Source organism: Miniopterus natalensis, chromosome 1 (genome assembly GCF_054644295.1).
Source record: "Miniopterus natalensis isolate mMinNat1 chromosome 1, mMinNat1.hap1, whole genome shotgun sequence".
Classification (NCBI taxonomy): Eukaryota; Metazoa; Chordata; class Mammalia; order Chiroptera; family Miniopteridae; genus Miniopterus; species Miniopterus natalensis.
The window spans coordinates 68557988-68580314 of NC_142081.1; the positions used below are offsets into that span (position 1 = coordinate 68557988).

At 44.2% G+C, this 22327-nt stretch overlaps 1 protein-coding gene and 1 pseudogene across 4 annotated transcripts; one reads left to right on the forward strand and one right to left on the reverse strand.

Moving 5' to 3' along the window:
• Positions 1-36: 36 nt before the first annotated feature.
• RBM23 (RNA binding motif protein 23) lies at positions 37-21205 on the reverse strand. Of its 4 annotated transcripts, none has more exons than XM_016205805.2 (14): positions 21034-21205; positions 16067-16164; positions 15390-15465; positions 14741-14838; positions 14232-14279; positions 13926-14099; positions 12150-12203; positions 11872-11989; positions 11625-11777; positions 11402-11539; positions 10942-11007; positions 9230-9425; positions 8839-9142; positions 37-238 (listed from the first exon to the last, which is right to left on the reverse strand). In XM_016205805.2, exons 3-14 carry the CDS (start codon positions 15453-15455, stop codon positions 214-216), a joined length of 1440 nt encoding a protein of 479 aa, XP_016061291.2. In that variant the 5' UTR covers positions 15456-15465; positions 16067-16164; positions 21034-21205; the 3' UTR covers positions 37-213. The 4 variants fall into 4 exon arrangements, with proteins under 4 accessions (XP_016061291.2, XP_016061290.2, XP_016061292.2 ...); XM_016205806.2 differs by lacking the exon at positions 16067-16164 and having other exon boundaries at positions 39-238; positions 8839-8923; positions 9020-9142; positions 21034-21203; XM_016205804.2 differs by lacking the exon at positions 16067-16164 and having other exon boundaries at positions 21034-21204.
• On the forward strand, positions 18299-18623 carry LOC148094191 (multiple coagulation factor deficiency protein 2 homolog pseudogene; annotated as a pseudogene).
• Positions 21206-22327: the final 1122 nt, after the last annotated feature.

The following is a 22327-nucleotide window of genomic DNA, read 5'->3' on the forward strand; positions in this document are numbered from 1 at the left end:
TTGTGGGCTTGCTCCCCAGTAGAGGGCGTGCAGGAGGCAGCTGATTGATGTTTCTCTCATCTATGTTTCTCTCTCCAGCGCTCTCTCTCTCCCTTCTCCCTGAAATCAGTAAAAACATATTAAAAAAAAAAAGTTAGGGGACAGAGATCAGAAGGTAAATGGCTCTATTTTGAAGACTGAGTTTGAGATGTTAGAACATCCATATGGAGAGTTTCAGCAGTTCTCTGGACAGCTGGATCTGAAATTCAAAACAAGTTGGGGCAAGAGTCACAGATATGAGGATAATTGCTATAAAGATGGAAGTAGACGAGCCAGAGGAAAGGATGAGATGCAGTACTGGCTTTATGAATGTGTAGCCTGTGCAGTCACACAGGCTTAATTTAATGCTCTATTGTTGCTGTCTTGAAATTCTTTAAACAAGGAACCCTGCATCTTCATTTTGCATAGGGACCCACAAATTATGCTAAGGAAGATAACTAAGGGAAAGGGTGGGATTCTTAGCCTCAAACCATATAAGGGCTTTTAAGAGCCTGTGATTCTTATGAAATCTGATATGTTTGTGCAGTCATGCATTTGCCTGAGAATAAGGTTCACGAATTTCATCAGATTTCCAAAGGGGTCTGTGACCCAACAAATCACAAACCAGGTTGGTACTGATGGCTGCTGGGAAGGGGCACTGGGTGTTGAGGGACAGGTGTGGAAGATTTATTTACTTCTCATCGTACACCCCTTTTCTACCTTTTTAATTATGGCATATCTTACCTGTTCAAAAACTAAATAAAATAATTTAAAAATAAAACACAACCTTGGTGTTCCAGAAAAAGAAGAGGGACCAAAGAGGGTCTTGGGGAGAGGGAGGTGAAGAAAGTGGAAATGCATCCCTGGCCAGTGTGGCTCAGTTGGTTGGAACGTAACCCATGCACAAGGTAGCAGGTTCAATTCCGGGTCAGGGCACATGCATAGGTTGCGGGTTCGATCCCCAGTTAGGGCACGTATGGGAGGCAACAGATCGATGTTTCTCTCTCTCTAAAAATCAATTTTTAAAAAAAGAGGTAGAAATACAGCTACCAGAGGCAGTGGAAGAACTAGTACTGAGCATGTAGAGGCTACTGCCAAGGGAGGAGGGCCTCTCTAGATGAAGAGTACAACTAATGGTCAAAGGTGGCAAGAGGGGAGGATGAGGAACAAGAAGGCCTGGTGCCTTTCATGTGGCATTAAGTATGAAGATGATGATGGCAGGACCTCCCCATGAGGGGAGCCACACACACCACAGGCCTCCCTTCCTCCAACTCAGCCAGTTCTATCAGCCGACCCATCTGTGTGTTCCCTCCAGACGCCTACAGGGAAGAGCTCAGAACAGAAGGAAGCTGAAGTCACACTCCTGCCAGACTTGGGAGAGGTGGGGTCTTCTCTGAGAGCAAGGCCATTTTTCTCTCCCCCTCTGATCAAGGCAAAGTACAGCGGGGCTGCTGATATGGACTGGTGTGAGAGGTAACTAAGGGCACCAGGACCTGAGCTGGCTGTGCCAGGTTAAGGTCTCCTCTGCTCTTGTGCTCCTATTAACCACTGCAATTTTGTCTTGGGGTCTGTGTCTTACCAGCCTAACCCTTGCCCACCCCTGCTATCCCCATTCCCCCAGCCGACCCATCTCATTGGCCAAGAGCATAGACTGTGTCCTCCCCTGAGGGGCCAGAGGTGAGACCAGTCATGTGTCTTACAAGGTATTCCTCTGCTCTAGGCCTCTGTTTACAGTTGGCTCATTAGGCCCTGCTGCATCTAACAGTCTACAGAGATTGAAGCAAGGGTCTCTCATCTTTTGAAAGGCTGCCAGAGTCCTGCAAGAACAACTTCACAAGTCTTCTGGGTTAAACACTCACTCCCAGAAAGTCGACTCATACGTACATCTTTTATTAATTTAACATAGCTCCAATCCACATGAGTTCAAGTAAATTTTTCCTGGAAATTGTTCATTCATCTACAAATGCTTAATGTTCCCCTCAAGTATTGCAACATGGCAATCACTCTGCTGGGCCCTCTGAGGAAAACAAATACAGGTAAGACTCTATCCCTGCTGCCAAGTAACTTACAATGGACCCAGAGACATGAAAGAAGGTGGTGACAGCACTATGGCCAAAACAGCAGCAAACTGTACCATATTCCATCTAACTGGGGGTAACATCATGTGCTTTAAAATTTTCTAAGAATGGAAGAAACAAAATTTAGAAGAAATATTTTAGGAACTGGGGCTAGAAGGATGTATGTATGCTGTAGATAGATGGAGGTAAGAAGGAAAACCACCCCTTGCTGTGAAACTACATGAGCAAATGCACAGGAGAAATGGTGGGCAGCCCGCCCCATGGTAAGGTAAAGACCTTCCCTACACAGAAAGGCAGCAACATTTGGGTGGATGGTGCGGCCAAGTAGTCAAGGGGCCAAAAAAAACAGACAAGAGTATCCTGCTTCTTAGTCCTTTATCATCTTAGTGGCTATCTGATGCATATATGCTCAAGGTCCCTTTTTATCTCTTTGAATCTTGATGCCATGCCTCCATAGCTTGGTGGCCTTATAAAATCAAGATGTGAATACAAACTCAATGGGGCCTTGCAGGCATTTTAGTAGTACTCAGACCCACTTCTTCCCGGATGGAGGTCTAGGGAGAAAAGTCATTTTTTGTTGTTGTTAATCTTCACTCAGATATTTTTCCATTGCATGGAAGGGAGGGAGGGAGGAAGAGAAGGGAAGAGAGAAACATCAATGTGAGAGCCACATCGAATGGCTGCCTCCTGAAAGTGCCCTGACCGTGGCCAGGGATTGAACCCACAATCCAAGTACATGCCCTTGACCAGAAATTGAACCCATGACCCTTAGGTGCATGGGCCAGTGCCCTAACCACTGAACCACACTGGCTAGGGCAAAAAGTCACTCTTAACCTCTGTGTTTCTGAACCTCAGTTCTCCCAACTATACAATGAAGATAATACCTACCCTGTAGGATTGTCATAGGGACTAAATAAAAATACCAATATCTTTGTAATGTGTCAAGCATTATACAAATGAGCAGTGGAAGTAATGTTTTTTTGAACCTGTGTCCTGGTCCCTTATTTAGTCACTCAGCAGCTTGCTAACCTCTCAAAGCATAGCACCACTCTGGAAATACAAATTTAAGTTGCAGTCTGCAAGGTCCAACATGACTCCCACAGGACTCACAGGTGACCCATTACTAGATGTTGTTTTAGGAAGGACTAGGGGGAAGACTGGCAACTAAAGCCTAAGTGGTAGTATTATACTGTGCAGTTTTCCATTTTCTTGTTCAAATGACAACTAGTCTTCAGGCAGAGAACCTGTGATTTAAAATACTTTTTCTGAAAGGAAATTGCCAGAGTAGGGCGAGGTTCTGGAGACCACCAGCAGGTGCTACAAGAATGCTTGGGAGGTTAGGAGGGACACTAAACAAAGGGCTCTAACAGTGATGCCAGAAAAAGCAAAGGGCACTAGGTACCCTGAAGATACCGGGGGAGGGTCACCCTGACTTTTTTTTTAAATTCTCATCTTAGGGTATTTCTCCATTGATTTTAGATAGAATCGAAGGGAGGAGGAGAGAAAAACATCAACGTGACAGACGTATCGATTGGTTGCCTCCCGCACTCACCCCACCCAGGACTGGGGCTGGGGATCAAACCTGCAACCCAGATACGTGCCCTTGACTGGAAATCAAACCTGAGACTCTCTAGTGCATAGGCTCACCTTGATTTTTGAAATCCATCTGGCCATAATCTGATTATGCAGTTTCAGGACAAAAAGACTGGACAGTGGCATTTGTTTTCCTGAAAGCTAGGCTGGTTGTATGCGACTCAGGACCTTGTGAGTCTGGGACTTTTAGCACAGGAACAATTAAGGTTTATTTTCATCACAGCCCCACCCTCACCTCTCCCCCTGTAAATCTTGAGCATTCATGAAGTTGGGAAGGAGAATGAGGTCATGTAGAAAGTTAAGTGTGGAAGCACACAGAGGAATAGGAATGATGGCAGTAGTAATGAAAGGTTAACAAGTTCTAAGCCCTCTACAGGGATCATTTCATTTAATCTCCCTATCCCTGAGACAGGTAATATTGTAATTTTCAGATGAGGAGTCTGAGTTGAAGAAGTAGAGTAACATCCAAGCTCACTCAGCTGGTTTGAGACAAAAGAGAGATCTGAACCATGCAGTGCTGTTCCAGATTGTGACCAATCTGCTACAGGGTTGAGGTCTCCTGGCTTGGTTGGGCCCTGGAACTGGGAGGAGGCGGCTAATTCTCAACACCACTCATTCTAAACAAGTAGGCATCATGATGCTTGAAAGCTGATTGAAGCTCCCATCCTTTCTGGAACACTGGCAAGAGTTTGACAAGTCTCTGATTTCCAAAGTCATTGTTTCCCCCTCTGCAATCCAGCACTGACTGGCTCCTTTCCACTCTTCAGGCACCTCATTCATATCTACCCATTGCCCTAAAAAATAACTGCTTGCTTAATGGCTCTCCAGTAACTCCAGCCAACTCCTTAAGGTCTCTTGAGAGCAGATCATCAGGGGCAGCTAACAGGACTCATCCAACTTTTAAAGTGATCTTTGATCAGCTCTTTCCTTGTCTCTACCTTCTCACACGATCTAAACTGGCTGGTCTACTTTACCTTACACAGAGCTCTCTCAACCAAGAGCAGAGCAAATCAGTTCTGGATACAGAGTACAAAAGTTGGGAGGGAGAAGATGTCTGAAGCCAGAAGATTCAGACACACAGCTTTTCAGACTTCAGAATTCCTTTCCTGCATCCAGCTCATGACTTGACTTCACCTGGTTGCCATGGAAACATCAATTTCTGGTGGATGGCAAGCAGCACTTTAGACAGAAAGCATCACAGGCTACCATGGTAACACTAAAAAGAGTAAAGCTGCCTCCTCTCTTGAAGGGGTGAGGAAGGAATAGATGAAGCTGCCAGGGAAGGCAGGCCAGAAGGGAGAGCCTTTAGAAATCCTGGCTCCCACTTGAACAAAGAGGGACTTAATTCAACAGACATGTAATATGTGCAAAGCAAAGCAATAATGAAAAGGACACGTCTAGCCCTGGTCTGTTTGGCTCTGAAGCGTCCCGGGTTTGATTCCGGCCACGGGCACATACCTTGGTTGCAGGCTTGATCCCCGGCCCTGGTCGGGGCACATGTGGGAGACAACCAATCGATGTGTATCTCTCACATCAATGTTTTCTCCCTCTCTCTCTCTCCCCCTTCCACTCTCTGAAAAATCAATGGAAAAAATATCCTCAGATGAGGATTAAATAAATAAATAAATAAAGGACACATCTATGCCTGGCTTCATTAGGCCAAACCATCTATTAATAGAGTATACAAAGACCTGTAAATAAAGGCAGAATAAGACCTATAATAGGACGAAGAAAACTGAAATGGGAATTTAGCTCCAACTAGGAAACTTTCAGTCTTAAAGGGCTAGATTTTGACAACAGAAGAGGAGCAGGAAGAGAAAATGAGCAGACATGGAAGTAAAAACTCAGGATATACTGAGAACTGTGGGTATAGACAGAAAAAGCAATACTTCCCCATGACTTCAAGGCCTTGACTTCCACAGTAGTGCTGGGGCAGGTTAAGACTAAGATCAAGGGATGTGAAGCTAGACTGCCTAGATTGGAATCCTAAACTTGGTAACTTTGTAACTGTTGGGCAAGTTATTTAACCTCTTTGGGTATCAGTTTCCTCATTTATAAAGATAAAAGAATCTATCTCAGAGGGTCACTGGAAGATGAAATGATTCAATACACATAAAGTGACTAGTACCTAACCTACAACAAATCTTGCATAAATGTTAACAGTTATCATTATACCACCTCCTACCACATCACTTTTCAGAGCCAGGATAGACTCTTCTAACTGTCCAAGTATTAATTCCTGAATACGAATGTCAAGAACATAGGAGTTTAAAGGGAGGAAATGCCACTGCCTTAGAGAAGACAGAAGTATAGGCTAGATAAGCCAAAAGTCAGGTGAAATCCCATTATGAACCGAGAACTGGTAGGGAAATTCCAATTATGCTGAGAAAGAATCTGGGTCACAGTCTTACACGCCCCCCATGCTCAAGCAGGAGAGGTTGAGGGAGGTTTCTTTTACCTTAGGCTGGGCCCCGAGGCTATTTATTGCCCCCTTTTCTCCACTCCAACCACTCCCAATAGAGGGATGACTAAGGCACTGAGTCATACAGTGACACCGGCTGTCACCCCCTAGATGCAGTTACCTTACATAGGTAAAGGCTAAAGAAGCCGTCATTCTTCACTTCCACCATTGTCTCTCCCCCAACAAGAGGATGTATGAGGCGAGAAGACCAGGAGGCCAGGAAGAACTGAGGTGAAAGGAGCCAAAGTGCAGGAAGCCCAAAGTAGGTAGGAACAGGAACATAAAGAAACCAAGCAGAGATGGGGGCCCATCTGAGGAGGGCAGGGAGGTGAGGTCTATGGGTATTTATAGTTTGGAGGAATTGAAGACTGCCATGAGGAGGCCTCGTCCATAGCTTCAGGATGACTAACAAAAACGGTCCACACTGTGCTTCTCAGGATACATTAGCAGCCAAATCAATAACTATAGGGGGACTGGGCCATAGCCAGCTGCTCCTACCTAAAAATAATGCATCCTCCTTCCCTTCCCTCAGGTCCAGAGAGCAAACTAGGGAAGGGGTGGGGGTGGCAGCAAAAGAAACAGAAGCAGCAAGTAAGAATGCAGCAGCCTAGAAGAATCAAGAGCTGGTCCTGGGTCCCAGTGGTCTTTTATGCCACAAACAGGCTTCATGTACTTTATACTTTAGTGTTAAATGCAACCTCAGAAGTAAACATGAGCGAAAAACCATCACACTGCTTTAGAGGTCTGAGAGCTGACAAATTAAAACTTAACAGCAATTATCCATATTTTTAGCAAGATAATAAAGTCTTAACGCACTGTTGCCATAGAGACCACTAAAGAATGAAGGAGCCCCACCAGCCCTGTCCCTGAACCTCAGACCTCCTCTTCTTGGTTGGTTCCTAGCTGGTGAGCCAGGCTCTGACTTGGTTGCCTGTTATAAGCCTTACAAAGCAGGCAAAGGAAGGTGTGCCTCCCCTTTGGTAGGGCCATTCCTGGAATATTCAGCTCCCTGGAAGTCACTGGCCCCAGGCCTGTGTTGTCCCAGGCAAAGCTATATATATGGAAAGCAAGAGTTGAGGTGACTGGAAGAATAAAAGATTTAAGATCTGAAGAGTCCTGATGTATGATGCCTAAATCCCTTTGGATATTGGACTTGGATTTCTATTACAAGCAGGGCTAAAGGTAGTATGGACACCAATGGTAAGAATGTTGAGCTTAGAAGGCTTCTCTGGCACTTAAGCCAGCAAGATCATTAAAAGCCCCTAAAGGTAGGTGCAGAATGTGCTACTGCCACACTGCCATCTGGTGGAAAGACAAGATCTGTCCTTAGGCACAGAGACAGAGCCTGGAAGTCAGTCCACAGGGCAGGGAGAATTGGAGGTAGCTAAGATGAAGACACAGGAGAGACCCTGGGGCAGGGAATATAATGCAGATACAGATGGTGTATCTGTATATAGGCATGTGCCTTTTGTCCTTTCTTCTTTCTAAAAAAGATTATAAACCATTAAAATAAAGAAAACACAATGATATTACAAATGTTTTATATCCCTAGAACCATTCATGGTTTTAGCTCATTAGAAGTTAACATCAGACACAACTGACTGAGACCACACACATATGGGCAGCAGCCACAACAGCAAGGCTTGCCTTTTGTACAAAGTTTATATGTATGCATGTGTGTATATGTGTGTGTGTATATATATATGTATGTATATTTATGTACACAGACACAAGGGTATAAAAATCCAGTGAGAAGGGCTCATGTGTGTCCAAGTAGGGGACAAGAGCAGCTTTAACAGCTGGGGAGGAGCCCACAGTAGAGGCACATAGGAAGTGGTGGAGAGTAGCAGCCTCTCCACCATTCTCCTACCCTGGACCTAAGGAAGGACCTGGGAGGAAGGACAACTAACTATACAAAGGAAGATGGAAGATACTGGAAAGGTACCCCATCTTTTGCTAAACTCCTGAATGCCCCTAAGATATCCAAAATGCCTGGCAGCAAAGATCATTTCTACAGCTCCAAGCAAGATGCTGAGCCCACAGTAGTTCTGGCCCCAAGCTGAGGTCTAAGGCAGGCTTTACAATGCACATACATGTCCAAGCTATTTTCCAGGGCCCCTGCAGCAGCAAGCCAGCACCTTCAAGGTTCACCCCCCCAAACTCCAATGTCCTCTTAGACCAGAGAGCTTAAGGGTTTTTCCTTGACAAAACCGTAAGGTAAAGGTATAGGGAAAAAAAAAAAAAAAAAAAGAAGTCAGTTCCTTCAGTTAATGCCCTATGGCCTTCCCAACAGAGGAGGAATTGAGGAATCACTGAGAGATGGTTGGAAAGGGCAATGAAGATCATCCCAGGAGATGATACACACAGAGAAACAAGTGTTCAATAATTCTCTTCAACCAGTGGTTGCTCAGCAAAGTCCATTCCCAGTGGGGCCATGGGGCAGGAGCTCTTCTCGGTGTTTTAAGGGTGGCACCAATTCCCCCAGGATTAATGTCCATGGCCTCAGGATGGCTTGGTCCACAAAATGGAGAGAAGGGGCCATAGAAGGGTAGATATGAAAAAGGGAGTGGCAGGACCCAAAGGCACAGGGAGACAATGTACTGTGCCACTGATTTACCTGGGGCAAGGAGAAGAAGCCAAACAAAAAAAATAACCAGAGACTAAAATAAGCAAGGTCCTGAGACTCACATGGTCTGGGGGGTAAAAAGGCTGGAAAGCTGGAAGCACTGGGAGGCGACTGCCTGAGAGGCAAGGTTCAGGGCTGGACTCAGAGCTGGAACAGAGAGAGAGGCAAAGTGAGTCAGTGAGCACAGAGCATTCCTTCTTTCCAGGCCCAACCCATCTCTCCCTTTCCCAAGTCCAAGTCTACCAGTCAGAGCTGCTGGGTTTAGGGCCCCCAAGGGAACTGCTCCATTCAGCTGCAAAGCAGCCGCTTGGGCAGCGGCGGCAGCAGCAGCAGCAGCAGCTGTGGTTGGCAGCTGGATTCCAGAGCCTAAAATGCAAAGAAAAGGTGGGGTTAAGTCCTAACCCTCAATCTACAATTCAACCCCATGCTCTTAACTCTACAGAGAAACTCTACCTTCTGCCAATTTGGCCATGAGCTGCAAATGTGCACCTGCTGATGCCAGATCCAGCTTCTGGTCTCCATCAGGAAAAGTGATGTCTGTGCCACCATCCAGTCGCTCAGTCACATGGCCAACCCTCATAGGTCGGCCAGCAAGCTCAAAGCCATTCAACTGTTCAAGAGCCCGTCGGGCACACTCGGAGTCAGAGAACTACAAGAAACCCAGGCCATATCAATCACCTTTCAGCCACAGATATGCCCTCAAAGTCCCACTAACACTCCTAGTCCTACTATCCCAGGAAAATTCATGTTTGCTGTGGCACAAACTTTTCTTTCTCAAGGAATGTGCCCTCAGATCCCCCTAAAATTCTTCTCAGAAAGGGACCTTTTCCAACTGACTTAATGGCAAACACTTTTCATTCTTGGAGCTTCAATAAAAATCTAACAATGTAAAAAGTCAATTATCTGTAGGGAGCCTACTCTGACAGGCTGTCTCACATATGGGAATATAAAATAGGAGACAAATAGACTGAGAGCTAAGGCTTCTGGGCTTTATTTCAGCCCTTAGGTCTATTAAGTTTCAGTTTTCAGTTAAGAACAAGGAACCTGACCTCCAGAGCCCAGCCTTAGAAGGGAATGCATGCTGGTATTGAAAGGAAGACTGCACCCAACCTCCACCTCTACCACAGAGCTGCTGACTCAGTGACCTGCTGACCACAGGGCCTTAACTCTTGTTCCTTTCATTAGCAGCATCAGCAGCAGTCTGCCATAAAGAGGATTTCCAGTCTGCTGTTTAGTGTCAAGAGTGTTGACCAGAAAACAGCAACACAAGGGCAAAAAGGCCCAACAGAAGCCTTTTCAAAACTGAGTCACAAAGGGAGTTAGAAAAGGTACTTGCCACCAGGAACACCATAGCTGTCTTTGTTTACTCTGGTATTACCTGCCCTAGGGCCTGGCATGTGGTATTGACAGTTCTTAGGCAGGTGGTATAGATGGCCTGCCTTTACTGGATACTTTTGAGGTGAGCAATTGCCATGGTAGAACACAACCTACCTCCCCTCTGACCTGCAGGTAACTGTGGGGTGTATGTTGCCTGGATTGAGCCCAGAAAATATCAGCTTCTATCAGACTTTGTGGCTGGCCAGTCCTCAGCCTGGAGTCACATGGGGCTAGAAGAACCAGTCATGGGAATTGGAAACAATTTTGTTGGAATGTCAAGAAAAGATAAGACTTGTCCACTATTAGGTGGCCTCACTGTTCTCCCTATAGTGGGATTTAAATATAAAGATACTTCTCAATGGAAAACCTGCTTCAAACAGCATAGCACCAGAGGGAAGTATATAACTTCCTATTCCTACCCCATCATGAAAATATATCAATTCTATAAAGCCTGTCTATAAAAGCTCACACCTAACCTCTCTCATACCCCCAACCTTTTAATTGCAGTCTGGAACCAATACTGTTACCCAAAAAACAAGCTGCAGCACCAGGGAAGGTGGCTGAACTCCTGAACACACCCATACCAGGACCACTGAAAGAGTGTAGGAACAAAGCCAAGATCTCAAGCAACACACTGATCTCAAGGGGCAGAAGGCTAGTCCAAGGTTCAGGCACCAGGGTCAATGGGGTCATTTAAACAGTTCCTAAAGGAGGAGAATGAAGCTAAGCTGCAAAATCAGACAAGTGGACAAACCCAAGTTAAAATAAGTTAAAGACTAGAGACTTACCGTAATGAAACCATAACCTTTAGAGCGTCCTGTATCTGAGTCCTTCATCAGGACAATATTATCAATCTGTAGAATAGAGAGAAATTACTAATAATCTTTTGGCTAACCCACACCTTTGACCCTTCCTACCCAGACTGTTTTAAATACCTCCAACTTTCTAGTCACCAATTACATCTCTCCAAATCTTTTTAAAAAGAGACAAAGGTCATTTTCCCCCAAAAACACCTTTTCTGACTAATCTTACTTAATCTGGATCTCTTTATTTGATTTCATGGTGCTGACTCATTTGTCTATTGAACAGTCTGAACAGAGAGATGGAACCTAACTTTCCCAGCATGCACTCATAATCCCATTACTATATTTGCAGTGGGTTAATCACGGTCAGACAGAATGAAGAGGAACACTCACCCTCCCCACTTTTTCCAATTCTCTTCAGAGGTTTCCCTCACTTTCTACTCACTTTGCCAAAGGGCTCAAAGATGCCCCGGAGCATGTCCTCAGTGATATTACAGTGCAGGGAGCCCACATAGAGGCGCATTGGTCCACCGCTGCCCTTCTGCAGGTTGTTGGCCATGGCTGCCAGTCGGTTTTTCTCAGCCTGAGGAAGGAGGGAACGATGGGTCAGGTCCCACATCTCCTACCTTCAAAGCTGTCTTCTCATGTCAGTTTCTCAGCCTGCTCACCTGTGAGGCCTGTACAATGATAGGGACCCCCAGCAGCCGCTGCCCAGTCAACCCAATGGCCAGTGGCACAGACTGGATTTCACAGAATTCCACATAGGCAATGCCCTTAGAACGACGTGAGTTGCGATCTGAGATGATACGTACATCACGAACCTATCCAGGGGAAAAAGGAAATCCTAAGTTGGACATAAAGGAGGATGGACAAAAGACAGACTACTCAGGAGAAAATTAAAGGGGGCAATGTTACCTTGCCAACAGCAGAGAAAAAGTCCTCCAGGTCTCGAGGCCGAATGCGGGCAGCTAACTGCATACAGAAAACTGTTCGGGCATCACGCTCCTCAGGACTCAGATTATCAATTGGCTCCCTAAAAAGTAAAATTTATTGAGACCCCTCATGCCCCTCACCCAATACTTGGTCACCGTTCTCCAGCTACCCTCAAGTACCACACATTCGTGAAGTTTGGCAACAAAGAGCTTTTTATTCATATCACGCAACTCCTAAAAAAGTGCTCATTATCAACTCACCTGACGGGGCTCTTCTCTTTGAAATGAGGGCTCTTACTGTGTCCATACCTTCGCCTAAGGAATAGAGAACAAACGTGAAAATTGTGTCACCCAACTTTATTCACATCGGTCCAATGCTGGGTCTACCATTTTCAAGAGAAAACCAGATCTCCACCCACTACTTCTTCTCAAATGTGATCATTATTATTTTTATTAATTTCAGAGAGAGGAAGGGAGAGGAAAAGCTAGAAACATCAATGATGAGAGTCACTGCCCAGCCAGGCATGGCTCAGCAGTTGAGCTTTGACCTGGGATCCAGGTGATCGGGGTTCGATTCTCGGTCAGGGCACATGCCCGGGTTGTGGGCTCGATCAATGACTCCCTCACCATTGATGTTTCCCCTCTCTCTCTCCCCCTCCTTTCCTTTCTCTGAAATCAATAAAGATATATTGAAAAGAAAAAAAATGATGAGAGTCACTGATCAGCTATCTCCTGCACATCCCCTGCTGGGGATCAAGCCCTCAACCCGGGCATGTGCCCTGAATAGGGAATTCAACCGAGATCTCCTGGATCACGTTGATGCTCAACCACCAAGCCACACTGGCTGGGTGAATTATTTTCTTTTAATCCTCACCCAAGAATTTTTTTTTTTTAAATCCTCACCCAAGGACCTAGTTTTATTAATTTTAGAGAGGAAAAAAGAGAAAAACATCAATCGGTTGTATCCAACACACACCTCAACCAGGGATTGAGGTATGTGCCCTGGATATGTGCCCTCTCTGGGAATTGAACCTGTGACCTTCACCGGATGACACTCCAACCTACTGAACCACATCAGCCAGGGCTACTAATTAAAAAAAAATTTTTTTAAATCCTCTTCTGAGGATATTTTTTTCCATTAATTTTTAGGGAGTGGAGGGGAGGAGGGAGGGGGAAGAGAGTGAGAAAGAGAAACATTAATGTGAGAGAGACACATCAATTGGTTACTTCTGACCAGGGCTGGAGACTGAACCTGCAACCCTTTGGTCTGTGGGCCAACGCTCTAACCAATGAGTGGCACTGGCCAGGGCTTGATTTTTATTTTATTTTTTTTAGAGACAGAGGAAGGGGGAGAGACTGGTTGCCTCTTGCACATGCCCCAGCAAGGACTGAACCCACAACCTAGGTATGTGCCCTGACCAGGATCAAACCTGCAAACTTTTGGGGTACAGGACGACAATCCAACTGAGTCACCCAGTCAGGGCAACATGTGAATTCTTTTTAAAAAAATATGTCGCCCGGCCAGGCGTGGCTCAATGGCTGAGTGTCGACCTAGGATCCAGGAGATCGAGGTTCAATTCCAGGCAGGGGCACATGCCCAGGTTGAGGGCTCGATCTCCAATGACTCTCTCTCATCATTGATGTTTCTCTCTCTCCCTCTCCTTTCCTCTCTCTGAAATCAATAAAGATATATAAAAAAGTGCTTACTGATTTCAGAGAGGAAGGGAGACAGACAGAAACATCAATGATGAGAGAGTCATCGATCAGCTGCCTTCTGCATGTCCCCTACTTCGGACTGAGCCCGAAACCTGGGCATGTGCCCTGACGGAATCGAACACGATCTCCTGGATCATAGGTCGATGCTCAACTGCTGAGCCATGCTGACTGGAGAACATGTGAATTCTTAATACCACCCCAGCAATAACTGGATCTCCTACCTAACAGAGCAGGACAGAAACATCCTCAGAGAGGGACCACAGCAAATGTGTTTTACCCAGATTACAACACAAAAGTGAGCTTATTAGTAAAAGGTGATACCCAGTGGCAAGTGGTGGGCTCCTGTAGTGCACACGAGTCTCACGACGCGGATCCCGACTTCGGGACTCACTACTGTGTCGACGATCCCAGCTACGGCTACGGTGACGATGCTGCCGATCTCGACTTCGGCTGCGACTGTTTCTCCATCTGTGCCGATCCCGGTCTTGACTACGACTATAGATAGACACAACTATTTAGTTTGTTAAAGAGCCAACCAACCTCTCCTGTCCTTTAATGTATAGCTTCCCCTGGTATTTTTCCATTTGTAGTAATTCCCAAAACCCAACAGCCCCCAGAATGACTGACCTGTGCTTTCTATCCCTGCTTTTACTATGGCTCCGACTCCTCTTCTTCCTGTGAAAGACAGTGTAAATTCTTATTATTGAGAAGGTTTCATAATCTCTCCCAAGTAAAAGGAATGAGAGTATGGCCAGTGTGAAACAGAAAGCAATAAAGGACCAAAGTCCAGACGATTTGGCAGTAGCTCACAGAAACTACACAACACCAACTTACACACAGCCATGGATGCTGTCAGGCATCTGATTCAGCCAAAGCTGGTGTTTCCAAAGTAGGGGTCTTCTTGCTATTTTATGCAAATGAAATATATCAATGCTAGGGCTGATTCACAAATCTACAGTGAAAAGCTTAAACTACATTATATCATTAAACCAAGTCACCATTATGCCCAAGATCCAGTGGAGCCATTACTAAATGCAGTCTTAGAAACACCTTCCTCTCTGTTCTGGCTATTTCTCCAATGGACAAGACTGCCTCCCTTCCTAAGTTGCCAACCCATTTCCTCATGCCACACTCACTTGTTTGCCTCCCCACCGGTGCTGCTCCCACTGCCGCTGTTGCTGCTGCTGGTGTTACTATGGTCGTCCTTTTTAACTACCTTCCCTTGCTGTTCATCCTGAGGGATTCACCAGGAAAATGTCACAGGTTCAAGGTGGCAGGCACATAGATTCCATTTGGCACAGAAAGAACAAAAGTAGACAAGGAAAAAAGCATATGAAATCAAAGCTCTTGATTATCTAGCCAACTTTTAAGCACCTGGATCTCATAACACAAGAAATAAGAGAGGCACAGAGAAAACTACCCAAAAGAAAGAAATCAGAGGAACAGATTTTGATGTCAAAACTTTAGCTACTCAACACCTATTTCTCAGGAGAGAAGTCAGTTAGGTCTGAGGTACACTGACTTTCTACTGTATCACTCAGAGCTATGAGCCAAGTACTCATTCCCACCACATTTCTGCCCTCTCCCTTTTGGGGAGGCCCACTGTGAAAGCATGGCCTTTGAGTATAGGTCTCCAGCACAGCTTACTAAAAGACTATGCCTTTTATGAATAGCCACTGTACACAATCAACAAGCAGGGAAAGAGAAATCACAAAATGTTGAGCCCAATGATCCACATAAACTTTTTTTTACTACCCAATTCCAGGAGTGAGGTGGGAATATTACCTCCTCTTTTTTATAGGGAGCCTCCAGCATGGCCTCAATCACTATATCAAAGTCATCTGAAGCCATCACAGCAGATCTGAGGAGAGGATATCAATACATAAGAATATTATTTATATTTTTCCTCCCCTTCCAGCACCCCACATTCCCTTCCCCCTCCAAGAAACAGATTTTAGAATAGAATTCTGCTTCATAAACTCCACAGGGATCTTAACAACTATTGCTTCCCCTAGATTTATTTTTGCACCTTATAGATCTGAACTATTTCTGCTTGGTGGCTTAGAATAGGTCAAGGGTCTACAAGGAAACTGGGTAGAGACAAAATAATACAGACCGTGTCCTAGCCTGTGAAGAGAAAGTGTTGGTACTCAAAATTACCATTCACTTTACAATGAACACTAGGCCTCCATTCTACTATTCAAAATTCTGAATAATTAACTGGTTTAAACTTAAATCACAGAAATAAGCACATACTTCCAATAAAAAGGTAAAGGTGCAAGACTAAAAATGAAGAGTAAGACAAAGAAACACCAGAATAATTCAGATTTGCCCTAAGCTCTTTCCCACATCCCTCTTCCACACATCAATTAGGGGATTCAGCATTAAACATTTTCCATGCAATATCAATAGTTTAGATAACTCAGAAAGATTATGATTAAGACAGGTTTAACCAATCCCACTTTGAAGGCTTTCTGTCTAGGCAGGCAGGGTGAGACTTCTCACTTTCCCCAAGCTTTCACATCTAGCAATTTCTTTCCCAAGTCTGTACACCACAGTTCTGTTAAATAAGAAAAACAGGACACCAAATAAAATCAATAGGACAAATTATTCAAAAATTGCTAGTCTGAAATTATCAATATACACATTGATGAATATCAAAATAATTATGCTGAAAAAAATCAGACATAAAAGAGTATCTATTTTATGATTAGATTTATACAAAATTCTAGAAAATGCAAACTAACCTGTAGTGACAGAAAGCAGATCAGTGGTTGCCTAGGGATAAGAGTAGGTGGGAAGGGGCTAGGAGGAAAGGATTACAAAAGGGCATAGAAAATTTTGGGGGTGATGTTTCATGGATGAAATGTATCAAAACGCATCAAACTGTACACTTTAATGTGTACAATTTTATATCAACTATAGCTCAATAAAGCTAAACCCCCTCCAACTAATCTTAAGAATTTCTATGCTAGGAGGTTAACCATAATCAAACCTTCCGTATCCATAAGAGCTTTGTCTTCTTTAAAGAAGCTAATGCATCATCCAATGATGCTGTCCTGTTGCCCTCAGAACCCATAGCCTATCTGATGGTTTAATAAAGTAATATGATTAATATAAAAATCATATTAAAAAGTAACATAAAAACAAGTAATATAAAAAAATATGAAAATAAGAGTAATGATGATATAATATAAATGACACATCATTTATAGTACTGAATATTGCTAGGCCGTGTGACAGAGATAAAATTCTTGGAAAAAGTAAAACAATAAATACTACTTAGCCCTAGTCAGTTTGGTTAGAGCGTTGGCTCGTGGACTGAAAGGTCTTGGGGTTCAATTCCAGTCAAGGGCACGTACCTCAATTGCAGGCTCTATCCCTGCCCCGGGTCAGGGATGGGAGGGAGGCAACCAATCGATGTGTCTTCTCTCTCACATGGAGGTTTCCCTCTCTCTCCCTCCCTCTGCCTCCCTGGGTTGGGGGTTCAATCCCCAGTAAGGGGTGTACAAGAGGCAGCCAACTGATGTCTCTCTTTCATTGATGTTTCTCTCCCCCCTCCCTTCCTCTCTCTAAAAATCAATAAAAAATAAAATAAAAACCTAACCACATCAATTAAAAAAAAATTACTCTTAAACAAATTTAAGGCTTAAAATGGAAACCAAACCAAAATAAAATAGGTATGTCTAAAATCCAGCGAACTCAATCTCTTGTAGTAACACCTTATATTTATTTAATAGTCAAAGGTAATATATGCTATAGCCAGATATCAGATCCAATGCAAAGATGAAAAACTGAGATTTTGTGAACTGTCCAAAGTTACAAAATTCAAATGGAGGAGCTGACTTGTGAGTGAAGTCTTCTGACCCTAGTCTAATGTTCTGTCCACTGTATTGGTTAGCTCTCTCTCATGGGTTATAGTTTAAATGAGAAAAATACACAGCATATCAAGATGTCTGTTTTTTTAAACTGACTTCAGAGAGAGGAAGGGAGACGGAGAGATAGAAACATCAATAATGAGATAGTCATTGGTTGACTTCCTCCTGCACATCCCCCACTAGGGATCGAGCCCCTAGTAACCCAGACATGAACCCTGACCAGGAATGGAACTGTGACCTCCTGGTTCCTAGGTCCTCGCTCAACCACTGAGCCACTACAGCCGGGCAAGATGTCTACTTTTAAATATACTTATCTAGAGAATTAATGTTCCAACAGGTTTATCAAAAGAATCAGTCCCATTAATCATACCTTATTGTGTATGTTTCAAAATATCAACAACCAGGCTAACTGTAATATATACTATTCAATCTATTATGGAAAAATGGTTTTAAAAAGAAAAGTTTTTTATCCTCATACTGTTCCTTTCAGTCATTTTGGCTGCCAAGTCTATACAAATTTTCTAAGTGTCATAGAGTTCCTCTTTATCTTTTACAATCTGCTTTTTCCTCCCTAAATAAAATGCTTCTGATTTCAAGAATTGTTGCGTGCTAGATGCTGTAATGTTTCACGTCTGGGAATCTTGGGCAGCAGCAGGCAGTGAGGGTACCGGCAACCATGAGATCTGTGCAGCTGCTCAGAACCCCTTCCTATGCGGCCTGCTCTGGGCCTTTTGTGCCTCAAGTACCAGGGCCGAGCAGCCTGAGGCCGGCTCTTCCCATCCCGGTGACGTGGGCCTGGATAAGCACACAGAGCACAACCAAGAGCATATCATGGAACATCTAGAAGGCATCATCAACAAACCAGAAGTAGAGATGTCCCCACAAGAACTGCAGCTCCATTATTTCAAAATGCATGATTATGACGGCAACAATCTGCCTGATGGCCTAGAACTCTCCACAGCCATCACTCATGTCCATAAGGAGGGAGGGAACGATCAGGCACCACCAATGAGGGAAGAGGAACTGACTAACTTAATAGATGGTGTTTTAGGAGACAATGACAAGAACAACGATGGATACATCGACTATGCTGAATTTGCAAAATCACTGCAGTAGACATTATTTGACCATCTTCTAGTTGTTATGCAAATATGGCCCATTATAATGTGATTGAAAACTTTCGGTAATATAGAATAATTCATTTCCAACTACTGCTGAAGTATTTTGGTAAAAATCTTTAGCAAGTGTTACACTGGTATGAGAAAGAGAAATGGAAGAGAAGGGAAATGGGACATGTTGTAGTCCCCAAGTACTGTTAAGTCTCCTGTTGGACAAGGGCTTGATTAAAGCATCTTTTTAAGAATATTGGATAACTGGAGCTGAATACTCAGAAACATGGCTGTAGAATACTGCTATAGTCTCTTGGTTTTAATTCATGCTACTTGAAAAGTTAAGATGAGCTTTGCCAAGCAGACACACTTTTCAGTAACAGTGAAGGAATGGAATCCATGCCAAATGTTCCCCCTTTGGGTCCTGTGTCTTCAGGTAAATGTGATCAGTATTCTGTGACGTTCCCTGGCTTAAATGATTACTTGCTATGGGCAAGTGAGTATTGATGAGGCTATTTCAAAGCCACAGCATAACACGAATGTCAGATATTGAGCTCAGCAAGCCAGAGTCTGGATCTTCCGGCACTTGGATATGATGCACCACTGACCTAAGTGGTTAACCTTTTTTCAGTTTTTCAATATTTTTTAAAACTACTGTCTTATCCTTATATTTTATTTCTTTTGTCTTCTTCAGCCTGGGAGAGACCTTGAATTTAAAAGTGTTCTCTAATCAATAGCACATGTTTTAGCTTTCTTAATATTTGTATTTAACTATTGTTTCTAGGGTTTCATTTTTGCAATTTAGAAACATAGGAATGCAAGGATTTATCTCTTGTGCTTGATACAGTGGGGGTAAAACTACTTGCTGCGGTAGCCTAAATGCAAAGTGAAAAGTTCATTCACCAAGTACAGTGATTAACCTGATACAAGTTGTATTTAGTAGGAGTGTTGTTTAAATGACCTCTTCTAGCCTACATTTGTGAATTCTTTCAGATCAGGAAAGAGTAGAAAAAGAAGCCTAAAAACTCTAGTGTGCCTCAGTAATAGTTGAAAGTGAGAAGCAGTGGCAAATTCTAATTTGGTTTATTGGATGTGATGGACATACTGTGATGAAAAAATCATAAAATGATGATCAAATGGGGGAAAAACTACATAAAATTTGCTGTAAAATGTATAGAGACTTATTTTCTTTATTAAAGTACTCTTATAAGAAAACATATGTATTTGTAAAAATGGTTTCCTATGTCAAGTATTTGTGCAGTCAGAACTGAATTATAAACTATTCTTGTAAAATCTAGTTATTTTGAAAAATTTATATAATGAATTCTGAATATATGATCAATAAAACTGCTGAAACAACAACAAAAGAATTGTTGAGTGCTAGAACAGGGCTGGGGTAACCTAACACACACAAAAAAATCTTTCACTTAAGTTGACAAGCAAACCCCTCCCCAATGATGGAGTAGTTTTCACTCAGACTCAGAATGAATGAACTGATAGGCACAGACATACAAAACATGAGCACATTTTGAAACTTGCAATCTCACTGGATTTAGTATAGCTTTCTGATGTCCTAAAAGTATTAAAGTCCCAAATACTATACATTTTAAGGCAGATAATTTTCAAACTCTCCTTGCCTGTCCTAACTTATTGGTTCAAGTCCATTCAATTCCATCCATTAAAACACTGCAGAGCTTTCTTCCATCCCTGCTCCAAAAACTGCATTAGTGGCCCACAATCATGGCAATGCTTAGTTTCTGTCAGTGCTTAGGCTCTACTGCTGCAGGGGCAAAGGAGAGTGAAGGGGCACGGTGAGCCCAGTTCAGGCAGAATTCACCAAAGGCTGGAGGCCCAGGGGTGATGGTAGCGCCATCTCCTGGGTCTGGTCACTGAGCTGGCACAAACATCTACAACTGAAGGCAGCTTAATTAAGAACAGGAACAATGAGAAAGAAAAAACCTTTCCTATGATGTGTACAAGCCAAAGCTATGCTTTAAAAAATGGTCCTATAAGTACCATCTCTGCGAGGGCCAGAGTCCCAATGCTAAAACCTCCTATGTGGCTCACTATGCTCCTCTTTCGCCAGGGAAAGTGTGGTCCCAAAAGGAAGGAGGTGGGAAAAGCCCACAGAGGCCAACATACTGAAATGAGTCTTCCAGAAACTGAAGATCGAGGAAGAAATCTCAATTCCCTCATCTCTCTGAGTGGTGGCACTATGGGCTAGAAAACCGATCCTACGTGTTCTCTCAGACCTCGTGGGTCGACGCTCCCTCCCCACTATGGGCGACCCTAAACGTCAGGGTTGCAGGGTCCTGGAAAGAGACCCTTGAGTCACTGGGACTCTTGACGCCATTTTCTGCCTGTGACGTCAGGGGCAGGCGCCCTGCCGCAACGTCACGCATAGGTGACGTCGCGGGGGAACCGGGTTTCAGGATTTCTCACCAGTTCCGGGGCCCCGTGGAGGGGGGGTCCCGGTCTTCTCTGTTCCTTTGGGTTTGTTGCGGGGCGCGAAGCACTGCTGTCTTCAGAGCCTCAGTAGTAAAAGCAGCACTGTCGCCCCAGCAGTTCCTCTTCCTGCAAAATGGCGGTAGCTTCGCCGTCTTCCAGAACTTTCCCCAATCTGCGCAGGCGCTAAAACATTCAGGCGGTGGAACTAACCTCACTGGTTTCGCGGCAACAGGCCAAAGTACAGATTTTTATTGGTTAAAATTTTAAGCATGGGTGGGGCCAAACTCAAATGTTTCTCGGCAACCAGCAAGTCCCCATTGATTGGCTAAACTCCCCGAGACTTCCGGAATATGGAAGCAGCCTCCCACCGCTCTCATTGGTTAAATGAAGGAGAACAAGAGGTAAGGACTCTCCTACCCGGTTCCTGGCCATTGCCAGGGGTGGAGCCAGCTGCTTGTAATAGACGTTCTGGACTGCCCCAACCGATTTGTCAAAGGGGTCACGTCGGTCATGGGACAGCTCTGTGGAGAGCAACTGCGTTTGCTTCACGTCGGGAAACAGGCTCGACTCCACATCCCCATTCTGGACAGGCTGTCTACAAAACCCTCTCAAACGCCTCCTCCCGCCCTCAGTGCTTGGGACCTGGGAAGCAGAAGTCTTGTCACAGACTTGTCTGGTCCTACAGCTCACATACTTGCAGTTCAAATTAGTACCCCATTACCTCACTCTACAAGGGTAAAATAAACTTGAGACACTTTCTCAGGTGACTCCTTCCGTGGAGCAGTAGTCAGTTTAACCAGAAAGCGATGGAACTTATTGATGTCTGCCCCCCAATCCCAAGACTTCCAAAAAGGAAGCTGGGTCTAACATGGAGAGAGCCAGAGTCAGAGGACTTACATTCCAGTCTGGATTTTAATAGTAGCTTTATATTATTGTAGCAACTTCAAACACTTCCTCTATAAAATGAAGACTTGGACTAGATGATCTCTTAGGACTATGATTTTGTTCCAACCAAATAGGTTGCCCTGGCCAGTGTGGCTCAGTGGTTAGAGCATTGGCCCACACACCCTAGGGTCAAGGGTTCAATTACTGGTCGATACCTGGGTTGCAGGTTCCATCCCCAGCCCAGGTTGGAACACGTGTGCAAGAGACAACCAATCAATGTGTGTCTCACATCGATGTTTCTCCCTCCCAGTCCCCTCCACTCTAAAAATCAATGCGAAAAATATCTTCGGGTGAGGATTAACAACAACAAAAATATAGGTGCGTTCTTGCTGGAGATGCCTGG

Excerpts from the sequence above, each read along its gene's own strand:
- RBM23 (XM_016205805.2), bottom strand. The coding sequence starts at position 15,455 with ATGGCTTCAGATGACTTTGATATAGTGATTGAGGCCATGCTGGAGGCT. Across the intron at positions 14,100-14,231 it reads AGCAGGGATAGAAAGCACAG|TCGTAGTCAAGACCGGGATC; the intron begins GTCAGTCATTCT and ends GTCTATCTATAG. Across the intron at positions 11,008-11,401 it reads TCTTTGAGCCCTTTGGCAAA|ATTGATAATATTGTCCTGAT; the intron begins GTGAGTAGAAAG and ends TCTATTCTACAG.